The sequence below is a fragment of the Micropterus dolomieu genome, linkage group LG03 (genome assembly GCF_021292245.1).
Source record: "Micropterus dolomieu isolate WLL.071019.BEF.003 ecotype Adirondacks linkage group LG03, ASM2129224v1, whole genome shotgun sequence".
NCBI lineage: Eukaryota > Metazoa > Chordata > Actinopteri > Centrarchiformes > Centrarchidae > Micropterus > Micropterus dolomieu.
In genome coordinates, this window is record NC_060152.1 from 2,235,076 (window position 1) to 2,249,721 (window position 14,646).

The 14,646-nt window shown below is 40.9% G+C and overlaps 1 protein-coding gene across 2 annotated transcripts; it reads right to left on the bottom strand.

Annotated features, from left to right (window-relative positions):
* Window positions 1-2,416: 2,416 nt before the first annotated feature.
* Window positions 2,417-11,809, bottom strand: ccne2 (cyclin E2). Of its 2 annotated transcripts, none has more exons than XM_046046053.1 (12): window positions 11,435-11,809; window positions 9,774-9,812; window positions 9,206-9,287; window positions 8,885-8,938; window positions 8,032-8,171; window positions 7,450-7,585; window positions 7,162-7,308; window positions 6,763-6,858; window positions 5,641-5,775; window positions 5,422-5,533; window positions 5,102-5,259; window positions 2,417-3,799 (listed from the first exon to the last, which is right to left on the bottom strand). In XM_046046053.1, exons 1-12 carry the CDS (start codon window positions 11,521-11,523, stop codon window positions 3,689-3,691), a joined length of 1,299 nt encoding a protein of 432 aa, XP_045902009.1. In that variant the 5' UTR covers window positions 11,524-11,809; the 3' UTR covers window positions 2,417-3,688. The 2 variants fall into 2 exon arrangements, with proteins under 2 accessions (XP_045902009.1, XP_045902008.1); XM_046046052.1 differs by having other exon boundaries at window positions 8,032-8,174; window positions 11,435-11,804.
* Window positions 11,810-14,646: the final 2,837 nt, after the last annotated feature.

Genomic DNA, 14,646 nt, shown 5'->3' on the forward strand with positions numbered 1-14,646 from the left:
TTTTAACTGAATCTTGGTTGCAAATGAATGACTATAGCCAGCTAGCTGAACTGTGTCCGCCTCAATATGATTGTTTTAGTCAACCGAGGGTCAGTGGTCGTGGTGGTGGGCTAGTGAGCGTGTATAGGAAAAATTTTAAATGTCATCAAGTACCACAGCACTGAGACTGCCCTGCTTAAAGTCACCAATGACCTTTTAATGTCTGCTGATGAAGGCATGTGCTCAGTCCTGGTACTCCTGGACCTTAGCACTGCTTTTGACACCATTGATCACAACATCATGTTAGACAGAGTGAGGCACTGGGTGGGGATCTCTGGTACTGCCCTAGAATGGTTTTCATCCTACCTGTCAAATAGGAAGTTTTGCGCGTCTGTAAACAACTATGTCTCTTCGTTCTGTCCAGTTAAATATGGTGTGCCTCTGGGGTCGGTCTTAGGATCCATTTTGTTTTCCTTGTATTTGCTTCCCCTTGGACATATTATCCATAAACATGATATTTCTTTTCATATTTATGCTGATGACACACAAATGTACTTGCCCGTCAGATCCACAGATCCTGGAATGCTGAGTTCACTTAACAACTGCCTTTGTGAAGTTAAAGGATGTCAAATAATTTCCTCCAGCTGAACTCAGACAAAACAGAAATCCTGGTCATCGGGTCCCAGCAGATGACAAAACAAATACTGCCATCTGCTGGTTCCCTAGTAAGTCACATTAAGCCTGTGGCAAAGAACCTTGGTGTTTGGTTTGATAGTAATTTAAATTTCAAGCAGCACACCACAAAGCTTGTTCAATCATGTTTTTATCACCTTAGAAATATAGCAAAAATTCGATCGATGTTAACTTTTAAGGACACCGAGACCATTTTACACGCCTTCATCTCATCACGCCTGGATTATTGCAACAGCCTTTTCACTTGTTTAACCCAAAAATCTATTGATCATCTCCAGACTGTCCAGAACTCAGCTGCCAGGCTTTTAACCAGAACAAAGAAATATGACCACATCACCCCTATTTTAGCTTCATTACATTGGCTCCCAGTGTGTTTTAGAATTGACTTTAAAATTTTATTGATCACTTTTAAAGCTCTTCGTGGCCTCTCGCCTTGTTATATTTCTGACCTTTTAGTCCCATACACGCTAGCATGTACCTTGAGATCCTCGGGCAGAGGTCTGTTGTCTATTCCAGAGTCTCGACTGAAAACTAAAGGGGACAGAGCGTTTGCTGTCAGGGCCCCGAGGCTCTGGAACAGCCTGCTGGAAATCAGGTTGGCTGAGTCAGTGAACTCTTTTAAGTCCCTTCTTAAAACATACTTTTATAGGAGAGACTTTCCCGATCTTATTTGACTTTATTTTATCCCTTTTATTCTATTTTACTTATTTTATATTTATCTTAAATGTGTATTTTAGTCTTTTCAATGTTTTCTTGCGCATATTGTTGTCTTTTAGGTATTGTATTGTTGTCTTTGCACTTGTTGAAGCACTTTGTAACTTGGTTTTTGAAAAGTGCTCTACAAATAAAGATTATTATTATTTTCTTCCATTGCTGCGGAATACCAAAGAACATAGGGACAAAGTTTAGGTCAGCAAAGCTGATAAAATAATGTAAATTTCAAAGATGTTCAACCATAAGGGATCAAGTAATGAGTTAACAACTTAGTTGTGTTTATCCTTTTGCTGGTATCTGTAACTGGGGCATCTCTTGTTGGAGGTGCCACTTTTTATATTTACAATCAAGAAGATGATCACCTCCACTGTATTTGGATGGAGGCAGAAATCTGCACTGAGAGATAACATATTAGGGCCTGAATATGTTTAACCAGTGATTTTCATTTCAAGTCCTAATGCTGCATTTAAGACAACTCAGAAATTACACAGTTGAATTTTCTGACTCCTGACCTTCAGGTACGTGATGGTGCAGGATGCCAAAAGTGAACCAAAAAAAAAAATGGCTGACCGTGACAAACTGAAACTCTGCCCTCTGTGTTACAGAGCTGTTTTAATGGAAACAAATGACAAATATACATTACTCATTAACTGTGTGTAAGTGCTGTATATTTCCTACTGTTTTCACATTGTTTGGCTTTAACATTTTCTTGAATGTTTGTGCAGAGAAGATTACTTTCAGATTGTTTACCATAACCAGCTACCTGAACCATATGTTGACATTTATATGCAGAACAGGTTTTAGTATGCGTCTATTATCTTAAATTCCAGCCATTATAGTTAGGGTAGATTTTATAAGCAGAAACGCTGACTTTTACTTAACGCAGCATAAGAAACAAAGCAGTTTAAAAAGAAAGTTTTCCTGATCCTTAATTCATCTTGTTGCCCCACAGATTCACTTTGACACCAAACAGCTGGATGGAAGCCACTGCTTTCCCATGAAGGTTTTCACCCAGTCACCTACCAAAACGTCAGACCAAATTCATTTCACTTTATTTAAAACATAATATAAAAGAAAGTTACACATTTCTGAATTGTGCTATTTACATAAACATACATTCTTTTAACACCTACATACAGTTTACATGGTTTGTTCACTGCAGAGTCTCCATCAAGCTTTGGAGGGTTTCAGGTTTACAGTCACAGGATTGTTCGTTTGTCTCACAGCCTTTTGGCTCGCTCTAGCTTCAACGAAGTAGCCATACAGTTCATATTTTTTATTAAAAGGCACTAAGACAGGACAGGCTAGTGTACAACATTTAACGAGGAACTGTAATTCAACAACAGGTGTCAGAGCAAAATCATAAATAGTTTTTGCAGTGATCAAACTGAGCTCATTCATTGCTGAAAGATTTGTTTTTTCATATACACATTGTTTTTACACAAAGGCTTAATAAATACCAGCACTGAAAAAAAGAAAAGCAAACACCTTTGCACAATTGTAAGAAGTTTTCCTATGCAAGTCAAGTCTTCCAGGAATGTAACAAGATAGTTGCAACCTGGTTGCAACTATAATTAAGATGGGGGGGGGGGGGGGGGGGAGATTACTGAGCCATAACAGGTCAGGTGCATTCAAGACACCTGCAGGTTTCAGGACGTTACACAGCAATCACAAAATGACATCGCTTGTTCCTCTGCGGCGGCGATTAAGTTTACACACTTAACATAATATAGGAGAGGATAGTAATTAAACATGTTTAATTTCTCCAGTTCAGGAGTGGAATGAAATGTTCGTTGTAGAAAATGATTTCCATTTTCCTGAGAATCTGACTGAAGCACCGTCTGAGCTTTTAAGCCTCAGTTTCAAGAGTAGCACCAGTAAAACTCCCAAATAATACGTCACAGGTACCAAAATGTTTTTTCCAAACCAAGATGGTTTATAAAAAAAACCAAACACACCACAACCCACCACAGCCACCAGCGGACTGTTTGCTTCCCTGCCAGCATCCTTCAGTCGCTGCTGCAGACAAGACAGTTTTGTCTACAAGGTAGCTGCTGCAGGCTCAACTCAAACCAGTTAACTTGTAAATAAAAAGCCTGCCAGCCTCCATATTTGCAGTTCTAATAAAACTGAATACAAAGACCGACAGGAATCCTGACTTAGTGTTAACAAAAATAAAAAACTCCTGCTACATGCATTTTGCCATTTCCTAAAATCGCATCCTGTTTGGTGACGAGCTGATGTGGTCTGAGTCACTGTGGAGAGAGAGGGAGGTAGCGTGTATCTCTTGGTCGAGTCCTGCTCAAGGATTGGCTGGTTTCTCTGTGCTGCTGGGCGGAGTCAGCATTGTTCCCGGGGCCACAGGCGACAGCTGGCAGTCGGAGTTGTCAAGCCGACGCTGCTGAGATTTTCTCTGCAGGACAGAAGAAAAAAAAAATTAAGAAATTAACAAAGCCAAAAAAAGATTGCAAAATAATATTAAAATGCAGAGACCTCCAGTGTCTCAAAACAACTAATCATTCCTCATTATTAGGGGTGTGACGACACAAGACTTGAATCAAGATTGGGTTCATGAGATCGAGCCAAGATTTTAACACTTTAATGTTGAATATAAAAATTGGAGCATTAAACATTTAACACTTTTCTGCATTCTGATGATTTTTCCCCCTGTACCAGTTTATAGTGAAAGTGTTTCCATTTATGTGAACAGAAACAAAATTCAGGCGGCAGGTGACTAGTCTAACAGAATCTAGTCAGTGCTGCTCTCAGATCCGTTTCTCCTCTAGATCAACTTATTTAATATCAGCCCTGCTGAGTCATGATTCAGTCTTCCCTCCTGTGTCTTTGTTTGGAGTAACCTCTTTAAATGAGTCTGTGGCACCTTTTCACATCTATTTCTATTTAATTAAAATTCAGTTAGAAACTCCTGGACTTTAATAGCTCCTTGTTTCATCAGATTTTCTGCTCATTCAGAATCTCTCCCACAGATCTGTGATCTGACAGGCCCAGAGAAGAGGCAGAATATTTCCAGACTAACGTCATCATTTAATGAGAAGTCTACCTGCCCTCTACTCTGCGGTGCATTATGTTTTTGATCTGCTGGTAGTAACGTTATCCCCTTCAAACACTTGTGATCCAAATGTTACTTTAACAGCTCAGAGTGCAGCTCACAATCCCAAACAGAGCAGGCTGCACTTCAGTTTTTACATGTTTGTTACAAAAACAGCTACGTTACCACTCGTCACAGCTGTCTGGTTGATTATCAGGGCGTACGTAGGGCTGCAACGATTTAGTCTGCGTAAATCGACAACATGAAATTTCATTGTTGACGCAGCTGGCCAGTCACACCCACAGTGTCCTGGTCCCAGTTACTCAGACCACTGCAGCAACAACAGAGCTGCAGCATTTCCTATCAGCTACATTCATTTATTTGAGGCGACCCACTACAACAGCAACGCTGAATTAGTTGCAGCCCTAGGCCAGCTAGTCACTTCCTCTTCTTAGAAACACCTAAGAAGTGTGTGTAGTTGTGTACAGGGGCTGGGTGTTAAACCTTTGGAGTAACAGACAGATGAGTAGAAAGTTGGCACTGAATTATAAATTAGTTTAGCCTGCATTTTATTTAGTTCCTATAAAGATCCTTAGTACTCGTACCGAGCCCAGACATTAAGACTTGGTCGTAACAGGTAGGTAGAGGAAGGTGTGTGTTGCTCACCAGCAGGTCCAGGTAAGCCACGTGTGTCTGGATGTTGTGTCTGTCGTCAGCTTTGACTTTGGCGAAGCTCTTGAGTTGAGGTGTGGCTTCTGTTCGCAGCGTGTCCATGAAGGGACTCATCCACCGGACGCAAGGAGCCACGCTCTCCCACGTCAGGCCTGACAGAAGACACGCAGATGGACGGATTAGGAGTTAAAGCCCATGAAAATGGCTTCACTGAATTTTGATGCTTAATGATTAATCTCTTTCTAATTTATGAAGAGAGGAATGCTGGGTACAGACTCAAAACTCAAGCAAATAAAAAAAAAAAAAAAACTTACCCGAGACTTTATGAACAACGTCAAACGTGGAGAAGTGGCAGAAGGCCGCTGCAGCAAGAACACTGTAGCTGTAGTCCAACGAGTTGATGTCCATCATACACAGATCCAACAGCTGCAACACACACGGGTCAAAGGTCAGAACGATGAGTTCTTTAGAAGCAGCCTGGATCGTAACGTTACGTTTGTTTTCACCGTGTTAGTGATGCAGTGTGAACGTACCTGTGTGATCTGGATGTACGTTTCTTGTGAGAACTGTGGCACCAGGAAGTTCTCTCCGTCCGTCTGGGCTTCGACCTGAGAGTACAGCTTCAGCCAGGAGATGGGCGTCTCCGGACACAGATTCCAGTCCAACGCCTGCAGGACGACAACACATGAATTTCAACATAGAACGGGACAGATGAAGTTTACATCCATGCTTAATACTTTAACTATTAACATATAAGTTTTAGGGCTTCTTCAATACACAGTTGAAGAAATGAGTTAGAATTAAGTTTCAGTAGTTTACAAACATGAAATCATCCTTCATTTTCACATTCTCTTGTCAAAATAACCAGTAGGTACCAAACGTTTTGGAATCCGTACAGTAGATGGTTTCAGCAGCAACATGCAAACTGGCTGCAACATATTCCTTCATCAAATGGCATCCACAGAAAGTGCTTCTTTTTGCCAGCGACAGGCTCAGGTTGTTATACCAGTTGCCTGATGCCATGGAAAGGATCCCTATGGATGGACCCCTCGTGACACCCTTTGTTTAACAAAAAAAACTGAAGTCTCGTTCAAGGACAGTTCCCGCTCTGAAATTTCGTGAGAGGCGGGTTATTGCAGGAAGACGACAGAGTTGGAGGAGTTTGTTGTGTTGGAGTAATGTTAGGAAGTCAAGTCTTGCTAGAAGCTCTCTACATACACAAACTCCTCTCCCTCGTTTCCACCAGCGTCTTCCTGCAACAAGTCTTCTCATAAAATTTGAGAGAGAACCGTCCTTGAGCAAGACTTCAGTTTCCTGTGATGCTGTCAGACACCTGGTGTAACAGTCTGAGCCCGTCAGTGGCAACAAGAAGCACTTTGGGGGATGATATTTTGACGAAGGAATACCTTGCAGTGGAAGCATCTATCAAAATAGGGCCCGGGTTTACAGCAGTGACCCTTTAATGTTATGAGTAAAGATAGATTTGGGATCATAGATCTTACTGTAAAATATTATTCAGTAGTATGCATTTCAGTAAAATCTGTGGTGTAGTAAACCCAACTTCTCAGTACATACAGTGGATTCTTAATCTAAAACTAATGGTGAGAAGTCTGAATGGATCTGATGTAGTTCACTATCTATCTATTTTATTGTACCTTCAGGACGTGCAGCTCTGTGCGCTGGATGTCCCACATGTCGCAGGCTCCATCTGTGACGTAGGCAAACTCGTAGATTTTGGGAGGATAGATTTCCTAAACAGAGAACAAAGTTAAAACTTTTTGAACGCAAGATATCTAGATGATGGAAATTTAAATTAGTCCCAACTTTGATTTCTACAACACTTAAATATAAATTTGTAATTTTATTGTACACTTAATGTTTAATTTGAAATGTGCAGCATTCGAGCTCTGGTTTATACGTTTGTGCAGCTCGTGAACATCAACGTGCATGAGGAATTAAAAAAAAAAATATATATATAAATTTAATTTTGAATCCCTTCCTTATGCTCAGTATGTGGGAGAGAACTTATGGTTAGATGTTGAGGACAGACTCACCTCTATCTTGGAGGCGATGAAGAGCGCCGTGATTCCGATGAGCTGCAGGTAGTCTTTGTTGACATTTTCCTGAGTCAGCATGAAGCGGTCGAAGTAGTCCTGGGCGAGGTAGGTTGTCTGCCGGTGGAGGCTGTACACCTCACTTACCTTCACACGCACACACACACACACACACACACACACACACACACCTGTTTTAACCGACTGTTTAAAATGGCACTAATCATGAGCTTCTGCAACTTAAACACATCTGAAGTGTCACAGAACACATGTCCACTACTCCCTCACCTCGAGCAGCCAGTCCAGCAGGATCGCTCTCATCTTGGGCTGCAGTTTGGGATGCCGCTGCAGGTAGCTCTTGTCATGAACGTACTTCAGCTCTTTGTTGAGCATTTTGATCCACACGTCGTCCGAACTGGCCCAGCTGGAAGAGAAACACCAGGTTTTAATCATTTTTGTTGTTAGTTCATTAAGAAGAGCCATATTGGTCGCTCTCAACTGTGTGCAAATCCAACATCTCTTAATGTTCTATATGTCCAACAATAAAGAGTTGAGGCCAACTTCACATCTGAATACATCTTTTCAAAAAGTTCCATGTCTTTACAGCAACTTTAGTTGTATAGCACCAGGGTAAGCTGTGTAAATGTGCTGTAAAGGGAACAAAAAACGATTTCATGTCGAGAGAAAGATCTGGATGTGAAGTATTCAAGTTCAATCTTAAAGGTTTAATTCCTCCCGAGTTCGTGCAACTTTAATCAGCTGGTAACTCACATTGAGAAGCAGCATAACCCTGAAACTGGATTAATTTGTAACATCTCAACATGAAGTGGGGAGAAACAGCAGCCTCACTGTGAGGCTTAAGTTGGTTACCTGAGGCGGGGAATGGGGGAGGCCTTGATGAAGAGGTTCTTAAATGTGTACTGCTTGAAGCTGGATGGATCTGCAGGCTCCAGCTCTTTGTGGGGAGTTTCGATGAGGACACATGGACTCGCGCCATCCTCCGACCAACACTTCTGGGGAGAGAATAAGATAAATAAACAAAGTGGTTTAGACCTCAACTTACACTCACATCTCCATGGGCTTAATATTGAATGTATTTGAAGATTTCTGTGCACATTGAGATGCAGTTCAACAATACACACATTCAAGTCCTATTTTTCTAGGCTTATGATTTGTTACTCTACATGTCTCATCGCATTTGGGTGGTTCTTATTCCTTTTTTACAGCCATCTGTTGCAGTGTTTATTTTAATATAAAGCACATCAATTACATGTAAATAAATGTGCAATAAATAAGTTTCTGTGAACAAAATGTTCCAATCAAGCTAACAGGGAGCACCTAGTGGTGAATAGAAGGTACTGCATGGTAACTGCAGAAACTCCTGAGTCACTTTTAGTTGTTCCTTCACTCTAACCTGACACCTAGATAAAGCTAACAGTAACATAAGGGAGCTGCGTTAAGTGCTTGGGAAAATAAGTAGCGGTCAGACTAAACAGGGATAAAACCAAATCTGAAGATAGCGGGCATATTGAACCAGGGTTCAACAAAATGGATGCTCTCAATATTGGCAACGCCAATGAGAGTTTTAAAATTAGGCAGGACGCGCTGGAAGGGAGGGGACAAAAACACAGATAATGAACTAGTAACACATGCCAGTCTCCAACTCTTATCAGTTATAACCACACACACTTCTCTAGAGTTAATGTCATGTAGATCCACTGACCTGTATTTCATAGCTTTGTTTCTTGGCGGCAGGTTGTAGTTTCTTCTTGGATGGCTGGAAAAGAAATTAAACTGGTGAGTTGACATCATTTCCGACATCTACAGCAGGATCATAAACCAAACGATTCACTATTGTTCAACCCGACCATTATTTTCACGATTAATAGTCTATAAAAAGCTCTACCTTAGATTAAACTCTTACCCCCAAAAAAAACACACCCCACAACACAGTAAAACGGGCATTAAGGACAGTCTTAAAAACTAATACTAAAAAAAAAAAATACCTTGCACCCACACTCAGGCACCAGTATTAAATACAAACCTCTGACTTTCTCTTCTTCAGTGGGGCTCGGACAGTCGGTTCAGGTGCGTTTGAGTCTCTGGTTTGCAAAGTGGTGCGACCGCTGAAATGAAAAATATTTTTATATGAAAAAACAAAAAGGTACATCAGCATCACAGCTTTAGGTTTACATAGGAGATCAGAAGACTATGGTGATTATGGTTGATTTTTAGCTTGACCACTATGTCGGTTCTATCAAATATGTTTAGTGGATTTCAATTACTCGAACAGTTGCATCAGTTTATTTTCTCAACTCGATTAAAAGGTCCTGTGATCCTACAAGTATTAAGATCCCTGAGTGAGATGTTTTTAAGTGACTGAAATTAAATTAAACACTTGAGCTGGATAAGGGCTGGGGGATAATTCATTGCATGTAGTTAAATATCTTATGTTTCTTGAACTAGTGGTTCAGAACAAGAAAATATCCTTAAGAATATCATTACAGCAGTTTCAGTCCCATCACCAATACAGAGAACTATTCCTCTTTCCAGTGAGACCCCCTTTAGCCCCCCCCATAGCACAGTTTAAGAAACTACCACCAGTTGCTTACCTGCGTCTGGACATTGTGTCGAATGTATTTATGGCTCTTCTGCAAGGAAAACCAAAAAGAGAACAGGTGAGATGCGGATGCAACTTTAAAAACCATTACTGTCAAAAGTTCACATGTGCAGACACTCTGAAACAAGGACTGCCGTTATAAAGAGGACTTATATCAATATATTTGATCAAATTCTCCTATCATGATCTCTGGGGCAGTGCTGGGGCCATGTTGTGGAGCCACTGGGCCCCCAATAATTACAAGACGCAAGTTAAGAGGTGACTGGTGTGTGCTGCCCTGGTGAGGTTGTATAAGCCTGTAATAGGCCACAACCAAGTAAAATAACTATACTATGTAAAAATAGCCCAACTGGCTCCTGGGAAGTCCTGGAGGAGTCAAAGAAGGTCCTGGGATCCATAAAGCCCCAATATATAAACAGGACATCACATTTTATAAGGCTCACTTTGGACCTAAAGTTAAGATGCGGTTAGCTTGTGATACCAGGAGACACAGGTTAGCTTGAGACCACCGACTAAAGAGAGCCAAAAGTAGCTCGACAAAAGAATAAGTGTTAAACTAGCATAAGCTAAAGCACCACACGTGAAGACCACGATAACCACCTTTTATAGTAAAACTGGTTTAAATGCGTTATAAAGATCCAAAATTAGCCAGCAAAGCTCTCCCTCTCTAGCTAGTGTGGCGACTACAGCCTAAAGAAAAAGGAGGGGGGCTGATTGTTCCCTCGATTTCAAACAAAAAAAGCTCGAAAATACGGGCTTTAAACACAAATTTCGTGACTTCAGCGATAAGGCGAACTTCTTAGGGCAACACTCGTGTAGTTTAAATGTACGAAACCGCAAGACTATTAACTTTATTTGAGGATTGAAACTCAAAGACGCGCCAATTTCCGCAGCTCAAAAGCGGGAGGATTTGAGCCCTGCCTCCCCGAAACCTCCTCCAGGTCTGCGGGGGAAACCGATAGAAATGACCGTTAAAGATAAACTATATAGACTTTAAACGGATCTCAACAGGTTGGATAAACTACTGGGAATCACATACCTAAAAGCAAACCTTTTCAAAGTCCATTAAAAGTCGGAAAAACCGAGACCACCGCGAGGCTAAGTTGTGGAGGAGAGCTACAGTAATTAGCAAACTTAGCCGAGTAACTGCTAACTAGGTCAACAATAACCAGCTAAACCCTGACATGACGATAAACTGGTGATCAATAATTGATGCATATAAAGACCTGAACACTTGCTTGATTTGAATAAACAGCCAATAGAGCAAGAGACAAACTGCAAAAACTTTCTCTGGGAGTTTTGAAGCAGACTCGGTGTATGAACTTAACAGACAATCTACACTAAAAAAAAACAAACCAGATTCTCACTAAAACATACGTCCAGGATCAAATGCAAGATTCAAGAGAGGTAGTGTAGATTACACGGGTAATGGAAACCCTTTTAAATAAGGTAAAATATAGGTTTTAAAGCAAGATAACGTTATGGATGCGGCGCCTGACTTGTCCTGATTTAAATCCAATCAACACGAAACTGCGCCGGGAAAACGTGAGATTTAAGCCCAAAATGCACGATTCTAACGCCAGTAAGTTACTGACAGTATTAATATGTTATAAAACTACATAAAGCAGTATAAAGGTTCCCTGGTGATCTTACCTCCTCGGTGCTGAATGAATGAATGCATCAGCTGTGGCGCCGGCGCCAATCCTTATATCCGCATAAGCCTGCCGCTGCCTACTGCGCATGCGCGTTCCCGGTTAACATAAACGCGCTAAATGTTCAAATCTCAACTGAGATTTTTACAAACAAACAACACAAAACGGTTTAAAAGGGACTGATTTAATCCTCTCAGGGATATCACGGGTTATCAGAAGCGCTGTGACGCGATTAAATGGGTTATTTACCGTGTTTAACCGCAGCCTGCATTCATTCCAACGCACACCGGAACGTAGGAAGGTTTTTTAAAGTAAACACCGCTTTCCGTAAGTTCCGGTTGAACTTTAACGATCCGTTAGTCGCCCTTTAATCGTTTCACGTCGGTTATTTATTCTTACATTATAATATAAACGTTATTTCACCGTTTTTTTTCGCGGCACCGAAACAGCTTCCGCGTTTAAGTCCCGCCTCTGGGAGGGGCCTCCGTCACGTCGAACCAATGAGAGAGCGAGAAGTCAGCGCCGCGTGCTTCCTCCGCAGAATGTAAACAGACGGAGCACGTGGAGCTGCTGTCAAACAGCCGGCTGCTGCTGACACGCGCGCTTATTTCAGTTTTATCTAATCAATAACTGATATTTGTGATATTTAATAAGGCAGTGCAACTATATATGAATACTACGCAATGTCCGGTGGTGAAAATGAACTGGTTACAGTTACTCGCGTCTTGTACGTAGTAATTAAATTAAGTATTTCTTCCACTCCAGAACGTTTCAGAAGTAAATACTGCTTCTTTTACTCCAATACATTTACAAGTTACTTTTCAGATTACAATTTTATACACAAAGCACATCAGCAGTTTCTACATGTGCTGTAGATGAGACTACAGACTAGTCTTAAATACCAGGTATCTTATGCAACTTATACAGTATTTAAGATACCTTAAATATCTCCACCTCAGCCAGCTACAATATTACAATGCTGTTAATGCATCAGTAATAATAACCCAAACTACTTTACTACTTTGATATTTAAGCACATTTTTATGATGCTACATAAGTAAAATGTTGGATGCAGTACTTTTATTTACTCTGTAGTATCACAACTTTTTCTTAAGAGAAGGATCTCAGTACTTCTTCCACCACTACTAAATACTTTTTTTGTTTTAGTGTTTTGTATAGTATTCTGTCCGTTATAGATTTGAATTGTAAGTATTTGCACAGAGATATGCTTTTCATTGTTTTGATGACAATATAATCTTAACTCAAGGTCCACTTACTAGCTTTCTCCAAGGTTTTCATTGGCATCTTATGGGCTTCTTCAGCAAATGACAACGGAGCTCAACTTGTTTACATCCATACTGGGTCTAGGCTTCATTTCTAAATACTTTATGACAGCGCTATACGGTCATGGCCAAAATATGGGCATTTCTGTCACATAATCATCTTCTTTTGTCAACTACTCCAGGTTTTAATGATTTTATGGGTTCCTTCTGGAATTCTTTGTATAGTCTTCAGATTTCATAGTCTCTTGCACACAGTCAAGACATCCAGTGCCTGAAACAGCAGATCAACCCCAAGACATCAGTGAACCTCCACCATGTTTGACTGTAGGGACAGAGTTCTTTGAAGGCCTCATCTCCTTCTCTGAAAACAGGAGAATGAAGTGCTTTACCAAACAGCTCTATTTTAGTCTCATCTGTCCACAGGACCTTCTCCCAGAAGGTATTTTGGCTTCCTCAGGTAAGTTTTGGTAGTCTTTTTAATGTGTTTGTGTCAGCAGCAGGGTCCTCCCTTTTCATTCAGAATCAGAATCAGTTTTATTGCCAGGTATGTGTACACATTCGAGGAATTTGACCTTGGATTGTACTTTGCTCTCACTGTGCTTACTCATACAATAATACTATAACAATAATAAAATCAGACACAGGCTACAGTATAGAGAACACAAATATACACTCTATAAACAGAAACAAAAACAATATAGACATATTGACAAATAGTGCAGTGAGCAGAGTGCAAAGGATGCTGGAATAAATAAGTATAAGTAGTTTGTGCAGGAGTTATGACTTGAGGTAGGTGGGTGCACAGGAATTGTTCTGACACTGAGTCAGAAATCAGCTGTTCATCAGAGTGATGGCTTGTAGGAAGAAACTGTTCCTGTGTCTGTTGGTTTTGGCGTACAGTGCTCTGTAGCACCTACCAGAGGGGAGGAGCTGGAACAGGTTGTGTCCGGGGTGAGATGGATCTGCAGTAATGTTTCCTGCCCGTTGCCTGACTCTGGAAATGTATACAGTAAGTCCTGAATGGAGGGCAGGTTGGCACCAACGATTTTTTCTGCAGTCCTGACTGTCAGATGGCGACGGATAGTGCGAGCTGACCCTGTTGTACCCTGTGTCTTCAGGTCAGCTTGAATTTGTTTGGAAGTTGATTGAGGTTGTTTATCCACTATTTGAACAATCTTTGCAACCTTTCATCAATTTTTCTCTTTTGTCCATGTCCAGGGAGATTAGTTCCAGCATCATGGGCTGTAAACGTCTTCACAACGTCGCACACAGTGGACCCAGGAACATTAAGATCTCTGGCAATGGACTTGTAGCCTTGAGATTGTCTATGCTTTCCTAAAATTTTTCGGTTCTCAAATCCTCGGACAACTCTTTTCTCTTCTTTCTTTTGTCCATGCTCAGTGTGGTACACTCAGACACACAACACAAAGGTTGAGTCAACCTTTCTCCATTTTAACTGGTTGTAAGTGTGATTTCTATGGTGCCAGCACTTGTGAATTGCTACAGGTGAGTTTAATTGCAAATTAAAGGTTCAGTGATCCAGATTATTCCAACACCACATGATTGCACCATCAGTCACCGCTCACCACTCACTTTGTAAGTGAGTAGGAGAAGCTACAGTGGCCGAGCTCTGTCCACTCTGAGCTAAATAATATGTGTGGGCCTCCATTTGTCCAAACTACACTTTCTTCTTACTTCTAATAAACCAGACGACTACTGCTACTACTAATGTTACTTCTTCTTCTTCGGACGTATTCACTGTAGTGACGAAACGTGCTCTGTAGAGACTTTTGTCCATTTGGGCTACTGTAGAAACATGGTGACATCCATGATTTGTATGTAGATAGAAATGTCTCATTCTAAGGTAATAAAACATAACGGTTAATTATGTAAGGTCTTTATACACCACTGAAAACATAGCATTTCCGTC